The 13,535-nt window shown below is 35.1% G+C and overlaps 1 protein-coding gene across 1 annotated transcript in view; it reads right to left on the reverse strand.

Moving 5' to 3' along the window:
- LOC129226636 (probable chitinase 10) overlaps positions 1 to 13,535 on the reverse strand; it is a 102,192-nt gene that overhangs the window by 41,021 nt on the left and 47,636 nt on the right. The window contains exons 2-3 of the mRNA XM_054861265.1: positions 4,536 to 4,611; positions 1,211 to 1,513 (exon numbers count right to left, since the gene is read on the reverse strand). Of these exons, the coding sequence (XP_054717240.1) occupies positions 1,211 to 1,513; positions 4,536 to 4,611 (379 nt within the window). The remainder of the gene's footprint in view (positions 1 to 1,210; positions 1,514 to 4,535; positions 4,612 to 13,535) is intronic.

Here is a 13,535-nt window from a genome sequence, read left to right on the forward strand (position 1 = left end):
ACCTAGACCATGTAGAGCTTTTCTATACATTAGCCTCTATGTTAAAGACGCCCTCTCTAAAACCACTTCAGAGAAGATCGTGTAATCTTCCGCCACTGTTCTAGTCTATGGCCTACCCTATCCTCAGACGCCACTCCGTGTGACTATCAGCTTAGGAGGTATTCGAAACATCTCGAAAAACGCGTTAATTCAACTTTATCTGATTTTATAGACAGCATTTCTAGTTATGTGTGTAGCATTTCCCACGTAGCACCACGTATTTCATTCATAGAACACTGCGGTCAACTATTGAACGTGTTACCTTACGACACCAAAAGGTAGACGAAAATGATGGTTGACATTTGAACATGTGCTGCTGCAATAACTTTTTTAAACTGCAGTCAGACCTTGATAATTCGAACCCTCTTAAAACGAATTGCTGTAAAGCACAAACTACACTTGCTATGCCCTATAGTTCGTCCATCGGATAAGACGAACTACGGTTGAGGCGAACTGATTTCAAAGGTCTCTTCAAGTTCGTTTTAACGAGGTTCGACTGTATCATAAATAAATGGGGACTGCGAAATTCAATGAAAACGCCCTCTGGTAGTGAAATTTTGAATGATCGTTTTTTACTCGCTGGGGCAAATTCCTATCATTTCATTATGTTACACCCAAAATGTTGCTAATTTCTAAGCAATAGTTTTTTCAGTAGACACCTTTAAAGCAGGGTCGCTCAGTTATGACTATGGCCATCTTGTATTCCATGCCTAAAGCCACGTGTTCATCTACCTAAGACATATAGTAAAGAAATTTACATAGAGGGCCCCATCCATGGTAAAAAGGAGATGAAATTGAAGCAGGAATTATGGGATACTAGCAGTGCAATGATGAGCGGAGTTATGATAACATGATCACTTCACGAGAATAGTTTTCCCCAATCTCGTAAAGAGACCGAATAAACTAGCTGGCGGTTTTTGTTTCCACTTTAGTTCATGTTTTAATGCAATTTCAAAAAAGTGCTTCATAAATCTGCAACAATATCTAAGTTTAAATTAACAACCAATTGAGATTCAGGAATGGAATTTTTTGAATCAAAATGTATCGCAAGTACAGCGGTACAATTTACGGTTTCAATTTCTTAGTATAGTGGGGCCTCTCTATGTAATTCCTTTACTCTATAGCCTAAGATAATGTCAGTTCTACACGAGAGGTATCGAATAGGACTCACCGATGGCCAAGAGCACCTTGAGGTCCTTGTTTCTGTCCTTGATCTTAACCAGTCTCTCGTACATGCCGGCCTTGCCCTCCTTCGTCTCGTCTGTGGCGTCAAACGACGAGATCCTGTGCTTCTTCATCCACCCGAAGGCGTAAATGAGATGCGTGCAGAGTTCGGGCAGCACGTCCTCGGGCACGTACTTGCCATCATTAGGACGGTACTGAGCCCAGTTGGTGAAGTAGCAAACGATCTTCTTCTGTGATGGCGACGATGATGATGATGAGGATGACAAGGATGTTGATTTCAATTTAGGAGCTTTGGGAAACAAAGAATATTGTTAATTCCAGAATTATAATTTTATTTTTCAAGTTAAAAATTAAAAGCCTCCGACCCTGATTACCCATCTCATATTCAAATGACCTTAGCTGGTCAGAACGCATATAGTTTTAGGAGACATTGCCATGAGCATTACGAACTCTAACCCTTAGAACTAATATAATTTAACCCTTTATGTCCCGACGGGACTGAAAAGTCCCATTAAAAAACTTCCTAAACTTTCAGTAACTAGAAATTTTTCATGTCCTAATAATCTCACCTTAAATTTATTTCTCACTTCCCATTTTTTAGTTAAAAAATAACTTTTAATTAATTAATTACACACTAAGCTATGTAAAAAACAAGTTTCAAACTCTCTTTTTTTCCCCTCAAATTATAAAGGAGTTTGGGTCATAACGGGTTAATATTCATTCGCGCGCAGTGATATCACGCAAACAAAAAGTGATGTAACGCGGTTAGATTTGGCCCGATTCTGATTGTGCTGTGTGGCGTTTGGCGAATAACGATGATGAATTGATATTTGTATTTTTTCATTCTTGTGTATTTTGTGTGTAATATTAAATGCTTATTCGTTTTAACATGACGTTATATTTGGTCTTCAAGAACACCTCTAGAAAACCTAGAACACATAGGTGTAATTATTTTAAATAAATTGGCAAAACTTAAACAGCGCTAAGTCCTTTTTTGGATTTAGTGGAAATGAAAAAAAAAAAAAACCCAACGCAATAAAGGAAACTCCCACAACCAGTGGACCTATACAGCATCTTTTAACCATTTTCATTTTGGAACTGGAGAGAAGGAAGGGACTACTGCCAGTTCAACCCAGGAAAGCTTTTAAAACCTCACTTTAGAAGAAAAAAACGAGTTGCCCATTTATTGATATGTCTACCAATCACTTTGTTCTTCATGCACGAACTGCCTTTTGCCATTTTGGTCACTTGATCTAAATATGTATCTGTCAATGCGAAAAAAACTTTTTCCTTAAATGATATTATCGTGCTATTCTCTAACTTAGCTGTGTTTCCTCTGACATAGCGTTAATTTAAGAGGAGGACTAAAAACCTTCTGAAATCAGCAAAATGTCCAACTGCGATCCAAATGGAATCTGTAAACAGCATAATATCGTCTCTGGCATCTCTAACATTAAAAAAAAGTTGACCGCAACAACATTAGAGGTGTGGGTTTATTTCAGTGGGACATGTTTCTCTTTCATTTTTCACATCCGACTTTTTCCTTATTTCTTTGGTGTAAAGAGTGAAACACTCCTTAAAAATATGCATTAGTATTTAGGCCTTCTTTACTTATTTGTTCTGTATTGGTTTCCGTCGTATCTATTCACAACACGCAAACAAGTAGGCTTATTTCGGAAGGACCTTTTTATATGCAGCTACAAACTTCATATATCACTTATACGAGGGTTGATCCATAATAACGTTCCCACCAATTTGTACTAATTTTCATCACTCTATTCTCATTGAAATTAACATCGTTGGAAAGAAAAAAACGTTTCTCTATTTTTATACATAATCACGATCTTTTTCTGTGCATTGTTGTCAACAGCGCTCTCACTTCTTATCGAGTTTCACAGAAGTTCACCACCAACCCCTTGAGCTAGCATTTCATTCTTTTTTACTTCTTTTTGCAAAAAAGGAAGTATTGTATTCGCAAAAAAATTTTCAATCCAAAACCAGCCTTAATTTCCATTTGCTCACCCTTGAATGAGTGTTGAGTTTTTGTTTGGGGGGGGGGGGGGGAACCACACGTGGACAAGTTTTGTCGCCAACTTGGCAAAAGAATTTGGCGTTTTTTTATTTTTTTTTTAAATTTTTTAAATCTGGTTTTGATTTGGTCAATGTTGGTGATATCTAAAGAGTTAATCACTGATTCACATTAAAATTGCCAATAATGGGGAAATGAATCTGTGTAAAACGTTTTTTTTTTTTTTTGCTTCGGTACACAATAAACTAGGGTTGAAAATATTTAGTGTTTCCTTGCTTACTCCAAGGCGCTATCATCATTAAATTGGCGTAAAAGGACACACATCAGCTCGTTTGACTTTGTCGTCGCTCCGGAAACATTGGCCATCAAAGTGAACCTTAAACTTAGGAAACAAGTGGTAATCACTAGACTCGAGCTCCGAACTTCAATCAAGAACGGAGTGATTTGCTGACTCTCATGTCCCACTCCGGCGGTGGGATTTTGTGACACTCGATACAAAATCTAAGTCACCTTCGACAATAATGCGCAGAAAAAGATGGCGATTATGCATAAAAATAGAGAAACGTTTTTTCTTTCTAACAATGTAAATTTCAAAGAGAATAGGCAGTGCAGTATATTTATAAAATTGATGGGAACCTTACTTTTGGATCAACCCTCGTAGCTGCTAATTGTGTAGTATAGGTTTTTTTTTTTTTTTTTAAATCCTGGCGTTTTATTGAGTTTCGAGCAGTTGATAAATACTTGAACCTTAAAAGCCTGCAAGGTCAACGAAGGGTGCCTGTACATAGTTGTTGAAGGCACTGCCACTAAATATTAAAAACAAAGCTTGGAATTTTTATTTCACTATACAGTTAGACCACCAATCAGATGGAAAAGCAAACTTCCGGTTTAGAGGCGGAAATGGACACATCTATTAGATTTCAGGAAGGCCAGCTTTTGCAGATGCATGTCAGCCTCTAAATTAGGCAGAGTCACATTGAGATGAGCGGAACACGCGCATGAAATTCTTACTTTTCTCTCTCATTCGGATCGACTTCTTAACTGGGCGTTTGCCAATTCCAGTCAACATATGGTGAGACTGTACTTAGCATCATTTTGCATATCGAGTCAAATTCACGTGTCGATTACTGACCGGTAATAATATTCTTTATTTTTTTATTTTCTGCTTTACAAAAACATTTTCAATACGATGCTTGTTTGAAGTTTGTGTTTTTGTATTTGTTTTTAAATTAGAGGTTATTAAAATCCCCTTTTTTAAGCTAAGCATGCAACTTATACTTACTGAGTGGACGTGCTGCTTGGGAGATTGAGCATAGTATCACCAAAGCTAGTCCCGTTGCTACTAAACTAGTCCAGCCCTGAAAGAGAAATTAAAACATTAATATACAAATGCATTTTGAAACACTGAATTTGTCATTTAACTTAGACATTTTTTTTAAATGCTAATTAAAATATTTTACTTTTTGGTTGAGTATTTAGTAAATACAATTAATAATTGAATAAACACTAACTAACTCTAGATTCCACACCTTATTTTTAATGTAAAATTTGCAAGGTATTGTCAAGTTTTATCCAAATGATTGTCATTATTTAGTAAATACAATTAGTAATTGAATAAACACTAACTCTAGATTCCACACCTTATTTTTAATGTAAAATTTGCAAGGTATTGTCAAGTTTTATCCAAATGATTGTCAATATGTGTCACGTCGCTTCTGTACCGTTTCATGACTTCCATTTTTGCATTGAAAATCATCACGCCAAAGGAATATAACTTCAAAAAAAATAATAATAATAATGAAAATCACCATTAAAGGTTAATCTTGACTGTTCGTACAGTCATAGAAAAAGAATAGATGAATGCGCAGTTTTTCCTTTCTAACTCTGTTACTGACGGAAAATCGCACGCTGATTAATATTTGTCGTTCTCTCTCTAAACTGTAATTTTAACGTCTTCTATATATGCCAGAATTGAAACAGGAAATCAAACCGTTAATGCTAAATTTTCTATTTTAGGAGCACCGTTACAAAAACTAAAAACTAGATCACTTGCAGTAATTTAGGGGTTTTTTTTTTCGAATAGCAAGAAAAAATATCGTCTATTTCTTCTATCGATCTAAAAAAATATCAGTCTATTTGAGAGCTCCAACGTCTACTAACGTGTTGCAGGGCAACTAGTCACCAAGCCCTTTATGAGTATGTCCCCGTCGTGATGATTCATGATTAAAATTAAGAGACTCATAACAAAGCGTAATATTTTGAAATTCTGTTATGTCGTGTTAAGATATAAACTTAATGAAGAAAGGAATTTTTAAACATTATGTACGATACATTTTTAGCATATAATGTAGAACGTGTTACGGAAAAAAAAAGATCACTCCTGCTACCTGTATACTTGAAGATAAGTTTCATCTTAAAATTTTCTACAGACTTTGATTTGAATTTCTTTCGATGACACTGGTCTTGTATTTGCTTTTTGCTCCTCTTTAACTTTAACAAAACCAGAGAGATGGAGTATTTAGTAAATTACCGCCCTATAGCCTCGGCTAAGGCAGAAATACATGAAATACACCGCCAGCTCAGTCAATTCCAGCCGAGGACTGCAGTTTCCTGCTTATTAGCACTCATCAGCCCGGCACAGGAAGTGGATGAGCTGGATGTGGAAAACCTCTTAAGGAAGCCAAGAGTGCCAAGCAAACTAGTAGCTAATACAGAATTAGCACAGACCAGACGAGTGACCGAAGCAATGGTTCGGTTCAACTCGAATATTGAAGACAGGAATATTGTTTCGGTCACTCGTCTGGTCAGTGCTAATTCTGTATTAGCTACCAGTTTGTTTGGCACTCTAGGCTTCCTTAAGATATTTTCCACCTCCAGCTCAGTCACTCCTATGCCGGGCTGATGAGTGATAAGAAGCACGAAACTGCAGTCCTCGGCTGGAATTGACTGAGCTGGCGGTGTATTTCAGAGAGATCGTGGACGAAATTTTACCTAGTATTTATATTTTTGATCTATATCAGATATTGACTCTGATATCCGAAAGAATTTATCTTGGTGAGAAAAGGCCTGGTGAAGATTTGTTTGTTGATGATAATTTTGGAGTGAGCGAGTTTTTTTTTTTTCTTTTGAAGTGGGGCAAAATTTTGAGAGAAGTATTTTCTAATCTTTAACACCATGGTCTATTCTCACAACCACCTATAAACCTGAAGTATCTCGTATTGAAACTGACTGTGAAAGGCTCAGCTATAATGGAATTTTACTTCTGAAATCCTGCCGATCATTCTTTTACTTTTAAACTGTATATTAACATTACTCACCACTCTCCAATATTGATCTCATTTCTATCAATCTGTACCTAATTCATTATCCCCGTAGAGAGATATACTAATTCGTTTGCTGTTAACGTCTATCTCCAATTTGAAATATTAAAAATTCCTCTCTCTCGTAAGCGATACTGAAAAATTTAAAGAACCGGTAATTATTGGTTGTGTTCCGTAAATCAAAATCGCATACCAACTTTTTAGAAGACATCAGAATATTTAACTGATAATTTTTAAATCAGTTTTCGTTGTAACTTACATTTTTAGTAGAAATAGTAAAACGGAAAATATTACTAGTCAAGTAACAGTTAAGACCTTACCATTTCCAAATACATACGCAATTTCGTATTACATCATAAATCTTGATTGGTTTGTTACTTAAGTTCCCTTTATTAACTTAAAAAGTTGTGCTACTTAAGAAATACCATTCAGCAAAACATGTCTAATTCTGAATTTATTGATATTTTCACTTTTTGAGTACTGGCTATTTTGAGTATGGGTATATCAGCACCAGATACAAAACAAAAGTAGCGCATTTTATGTGTAGAAGATATGCGTTGTAAGGAAATACCAGTTTCAAGGCTTTTTCTTTCTGCAGTTTTGAGCTCAAGCAGCAATAAAACTGAAACACTTAGCTTTCTCTTTAAATGAAATTCCAACCACCTGATTTATTTCCCAAAACGTGGAAACAGACGTTTAAAAAGTGTTCCAAGGTAACTTTTTTCTTTCAAAGCACGTCACACTTTTCCCTCACAGATATCGAGAATGAACGAGCTCTACTTGCGAGAGAACACGAAACACGATTCTCCAATCTCCATTTTCGTTTAATCTCGCATTCTCCAGTCGTCTTGTGTGCGAGAGAGCTGTCTGAGAAACTGGAGCGTCGGTCGCATTTGGAGAAGATCACGAACAAACTTTTTCTGGGATTGAGATCTCGTTTTCGAGGTCAGTTTGGATTCTTCTTCTAACGGGATTACGGGGTTCAAAGTGCCGGGGCAGACAATGGCCCCCTGCTCTTTAGACCTTGAATTCGAAATCAGACGCCCCCGTTAGTTTATTTTTGAGCGTTTTGGGACATATCTCCGTGAATATTCATGAGGGGATATTTTGAGCTGCAGTAGGTTAAGGGCACAGTGAACAGGAAGCGTTATCATGGTTTCATTTTGTCATTATTTCCCTTATATTTTTTTTAAAGATCTAATACCTACTATTTAAACTTTTCTTGGGTTATAGCTTTAAAATTTAAGGAAGTGATTTTTTATAAAAACTCTGATAAATTTTAAAATTGTGACAAGTTGAAGACCTTGAATTCGAAATCAGACGCCCCCGTTGGTTTATTTTTTAGCTTTTTCAGGGGACATATCTCGGTGCATATTCATGAGGGGATATTTGAGCTACAGTAGATTAAGGGCACAGTATACAGGAAGCGTTATCTTGATTTAATTTTGTCATTATTTCTCTTATAATTACTCTAAAGGTCTAATTTCTATTATGTATAAACTTTTCTTGGGTTATAACTTTTCTATTTAAGGAACTGATTCTTTGTAAGAACTCTGATGATAAATTTGTAAAATTGTGACAAGTTGAAGTCCTTGAATTCGAAATCAGACGTCCCCGTTGGTTTATTTTTGAACGTTTAGGGGACATACCTCGTTGAATATTCATGAGGAGATATTTTGAGCTGCAGTAGGTTAAAGGCACAGTGAGCAGGAAAACGGGAAGCGTTATCTTGATTTTAATTTTGTCATTATTTACCTTTTAATTATTTTAAAGATTTAATTCCTATGTAAACTTTTCCTGGGTTATAACTTTTCTATTTAAGGAAGTGATTTTTTGTAAGAACTCTGACGATAAATTTATAAAATGTGATACACCCTTGTGCGAATTAATGGAATCAAGTTGAGAATGTTTAATTTTCGAATTTTTTAGGTTGTTCAATCTTTGTTTATAACAGCTGTTTAGCCTACCAGTTGATTAGGTGCTATAACCTCACGTTTTATCGTCATAAATATTCTTATTTGTCTAAATGTTATAAATTTCTACATATTTTTGCTGTTTTTTTCTCAATCCGGTCACTTTTAGATTTGTGCTTTGCTAAAAACATGGTTTAGAGATCAAGAGTTCAAAGAAAAGTGCAAAACTGTAGTTGATTCTATGCTCAGTAGGGTGAAAATGGAATAGGGTGGTGATTTTGATTTTATAACTTAATGATGTACGAGTAAATAAAGGTGATTTTGTAAAAACAAAAAAATGGCTTGATTCCATTAATTTTCACAAGGGTGTAAGTTGAAATGTGTTTTAAAAGCTTTATGGGGTCATCTCTGCCTGAACTTATGTATAATTACCTGGTTTTAGCTTTAAAATCATCTCATAAAAAGTAAACTTTTCAGTTTTCTGTTTTCTTTTACATACTTATATACAGTTATTTACTATACTGTGATCGATGTGAAACTCAGGATGACACATAATTGCGGATATCAAAATAATATAATAATGTCTTTTTTGGCGTCGTAATGTATTTAATTGATGAGTTATTTTAATATTTTTATAAGAGAAATTACCTGTACAAATAAGATGAAATTTTATTTTTTAGGTATAAATGTATATCGATGTAATTATTTCTTCTCTTTAATTTTTTTCTTTCACTTCTCTCCCTTTGAATTTTCCAATTATTTCTTTAAAGCCTAGGATGGTAGTTTTATTATCTTTCAGTAAAACGTTTTTATCATGACATAACAGAGAAAAATATTACCGAATTGATTGAAAGCCTGCAAGAAATTTAATGTATGTAGTAAAACAAGAATTCTGTATAAATACAAAGGACTTGTATAACCATCGTAGTTTGCGATGTCCTCTTCACTACACGTGTTTGCAAATGACCATGGATGTCTTTGCGTTAAAAGTGCAGTTGCCTTTATGGCATAAGCATCAACAATAGAAAAAAAACTAAAATGATGCTCTGTATTTATTTTTTTTCAAACGTCATCTATCAACAATTGAATGCTATGATGATTTTAGCGGCTTTACATTCGTCATTTATTTTATTTTAACTTGAGTACCCTCCATAAATATAAATGACAAACCTCCCAACATTTACTCTGCTTCTGTTCTCGGCTCAAAATTTAAATGTATACATAGAGCGATGAAATTGCTAAATGCAACAAACATCTGAAGTTATTTATTCATATATATTCGATTTGCATTGGTTCCAAGGTTCGAGTGCACCGTTCCACACCCCTTTTTCTCTCGAGCGTGCCAGGACATTGTCTTTGATTTGACACCGATTCGGTCTGGGGAGCGGCTGTACGTACTCGGACTTCTTCTGCTGACGTCACTCCCAGGGATACGCCCCGCTGATAAATGTTCTTCCTTTTAGAATCGAAAACATAATGGTAAAATACCGTTTGAGTTTTTTTTTTTTTAACGTAAACTTTGTACTTCGTCGTATATCTCATTCATACAAAATACAGTTCGAACCTACCCGAATAATAAATAAATATTATGCATATAAATAATCATTATTATCAAATAGTTCAATAAGTCCAAAACCAAATTCATGAGAAGGAAAAAAAACAAACAAACCCTGGTTTCAAAGATTACAAAAGGCAAGTCATGTTGTCTTCAAACAACATTTGGGAATTAAACCGGTTTTATCATAGGAATTCTTCCACTCACCATATGTATATGCATGTATGTATATATGTGTGTGTCTGTGTACCTGTGTGTATATATGTATCAGTCGGCTGTAGGTACCTATAATTTACGGACACTTCCCCATTTTACTAACTGTACCCTAGTTCCGAAAAATACTGATATTAATCGTCATACTTTTGCCTTTTATTTCACGAACCAGGAACGATTAAGGGTCGTTCCACGGAAAACTGTAATTATGAGGAAAAAATTGCTGCAAATAATAGTTTTAGAGATGAGCGAACGAAGAATAGTACCAGCATTGACAGCGGAAGATGATACTGATGTACATAAAGTGAAATTTGCTCTACAGAAGTTCAAGGAGTGCTCGAAATTTGTTGTCTTTGTTAGTGACTCTTACTCCATGGGAAAAAAAAAAGATTTTTTTTTTTTCAAGATTATAGGTGGCAAGGAACCAAGGAAAATCTATTAAATCATTGGCATTTGAATCCAGCAGCATAGGGAGGTTAGAAAAAATCTTTTGTTTGCTCGTGCGACCACTGGGTGTGACACGAACATCATGCTTTTACGGTTTGGGAAAGATAAGAGTCATTGAAATGGTAGAATCTTCTCGCGGAAACTCAACGACAAGCATCAACATTTTTTTATTAAGTCACTAGGTTACCTGCAAGTCCAATGATTTAATGTCACCTGCTAGTGACCAGCAAGTCCAAAGTGCAGTCAATTGACTTAAGAACAATTTATTAGCAACTGAATGGGATGGAATTTGGAGTCAATTAGCGAAAACAGAAAGGAGACAAAATTCTCCAGCCATTGAACTTCTGTAAAAACTTTTCCCCAAATGAACTATTGAATTCGGTGTCGTGTTCATGTAAAGTTGATTGTGGCAAACATTGTCGGTAGGTTCATGGTCACCCGAGAGCCAAGACGGGCCCCTCGTCAATATGATTCCTGATCCCCTTCCCCCAATAAAAGTTTGAAATGAAACCTGATCTGATTCCGTGCCAAGCTCTCTCAAAGGATAGACCCCTATTTTCCATCCGAGCTGACATGGCCTCTCATTGGATTTGGTTTTGCTTACTTTCTGCAACAATGTGCGAGAACTACAGGGGACATTTCTTGAAACAACGCATCAATAAGGACTATGATGAAGACTTAATTCAAGATGAGCTTATAACAATACTCAACAACTTACATATCTTTAGTGATTTAAATTTCTTTTATGAGAAACAATTGCAAAAAAATTAATTAAACAAAATAAGGGCGAGTGGTTGGTATGGGATGATAAAACCACAGTAACGGTCGCACATTGAGAAAACTCTTACAGAATGAATCTGTTAGAATGCATGGATATTTCCAAAGCTTTATGCGTAAAATCGCCGTTAGAGAGTTTAAAAAATGTGCTACTACTTCCGTTCAATTATTTTCAAATTTTAGAGATTTTCTTAAAAATAAATGTTTTCTAAATAGTCCTAAATATATTAGTTTTAAAGAATAGCTCTTCAAGATTAAAATGATGTACAGTTAATGGGTGGGGAGTTAAAAATTAACAGTGACTGAAACATGGTCATAATTGGAAATACTTGCAAAATGAACGTTTAAGGGTGTCGGGGGGGGGGACAAAAAAAAAAAAAAAAATTGATATGCACAAGCATTACGTCGTTTAAAAGTTGAGAACATGTGTTCCTACTTTTCTTCAACTATTTTGAGATGTTATCAAAATCGTAGACGTTGTTTCTTCCAAACCCAATTGAAAATACGCATTTGAAACAAAACCGTTTTCGTAGAACACTGCTTATCGCATATGATTAGCCCAGGCACATTAGGCTACCGAACTGTAAGTATGACCGTTAAATCCCGAGTCGGTGTAGAGTGAACCTGTTTCATAAATATTTTTTTCTGATTTAGGTGATAGAAACGGTATAATCTTGATTCAAAAGAGGACAACGATTATTGCAGGCATAGACTATTAGTCAATTATATCGTTGGATAACTGTTATTTCACTACTTATTCAGATTATATCACCATCGAGAGGACATTTCACTGCGTAAATTATAACCAACAAACAAAAAAATCGCATTATTCCATTACGGACCGTTGTCTGACTATATGAGAGCTGTAAGACCGACTGCTTGAATAATAATTTGTATGCAAGAAAGTCATTGCATCCTAATCGAGATAAACAATTGCGCACGCACAATGAACGTTTTAATGCATTGTTTCCTCGAGTCCATTAAAAATGTTAAGATAAATATTCAAATCATGCTGATTTTCTCCGCTCCCAAAGATTTCCTCAACTTCAAGTATCCTCTTATTACCGTAAAAGTTTCATATCGTGGGTTTGTAATGATGTTCTATCTAGTTTTTCAGAATACTTTCTCATTGACTCTTACTGTAAGTTCAGGTTGTTTATTAAGTCTTGCATTGATAAAGAAAAAAAAACTCTTCAGATTTAAAATCTATTTATTTTAATCTTTGTCTCAAACAATGAAAGAATTAAATGTTAATATCTACGGAAGCATCTTTCGTAGTTCGGAGATGATTTAAACCAGGGGTTCCCAACCTGTGGGTCGCGATCCCAAATAGGGTCGTGAAGCAGTTCTTATGGGGTCGCAAAAGTGAAACTAATTTTAAAATACCTCTTACTGCTCACATTTAAAACGATATCATAAAAAAACTTTTTATCTTAATTTGTAGCTTATGTTAATCGGGTTTAACTTCATTAATAAAGTTCGCTATTTAATATTTTGCTCAAAAAATTGGCAAATGAGTTTCTAATCTATTAAAGGTTATATTGAATTGTACTATGCGTTATTTTGCGCAAACTTATAAATATTGATATCTCTATCATTCGTACTTACCACAAATGCATGGTAATTGGAATTTATTACATATAAATTTAAAAACAAAAATGTATAGGTACACGAAGTACACATATGGAGTAGTGAGTTGTTTAACTGGCCAAAAAGTGGTCGTCATGTACAAAAGGTTGGGAAACATTGATTTAGACGATTTTCAACTTCACGTCAGGCACAAGCGAAGCCCGAATTCACCTTTTAAAAGGGGAGACTTTGATTATGGCAGTTCGTATATGGGTATAAACTTTCATATTATATTTGGCAATGGCAGTTAAAACAAAAACTACTGGGGTTAACCCTCAAACCCCTCTCGCGGCTATCTTAAGAGTTTTTTTCTTATACTAAAGCCATTTTAAATTTTCATTGTTAGTGCCATCTACTTGCTTCTTACAGAGTACACATGGGGTAATTGATGAGTCAAGTATTTAAAAAAATGCATAAATCTTAAATAA

This window comes from Uloborus diversus, chromosome 7, assembly GCF_026930045.1.
Source record: "Uloborus diversus isolate 005 chromosome 7, Udiv.v.3.1, whole genome shotgun sequence".
NCBI classification, from domain to species: domain Eukaryota; kingdom Metazoa; phylum Arthropoda; class Arachnida; order Araneae; family Uloboridae; genus Uloborus; species Uloborus diversus.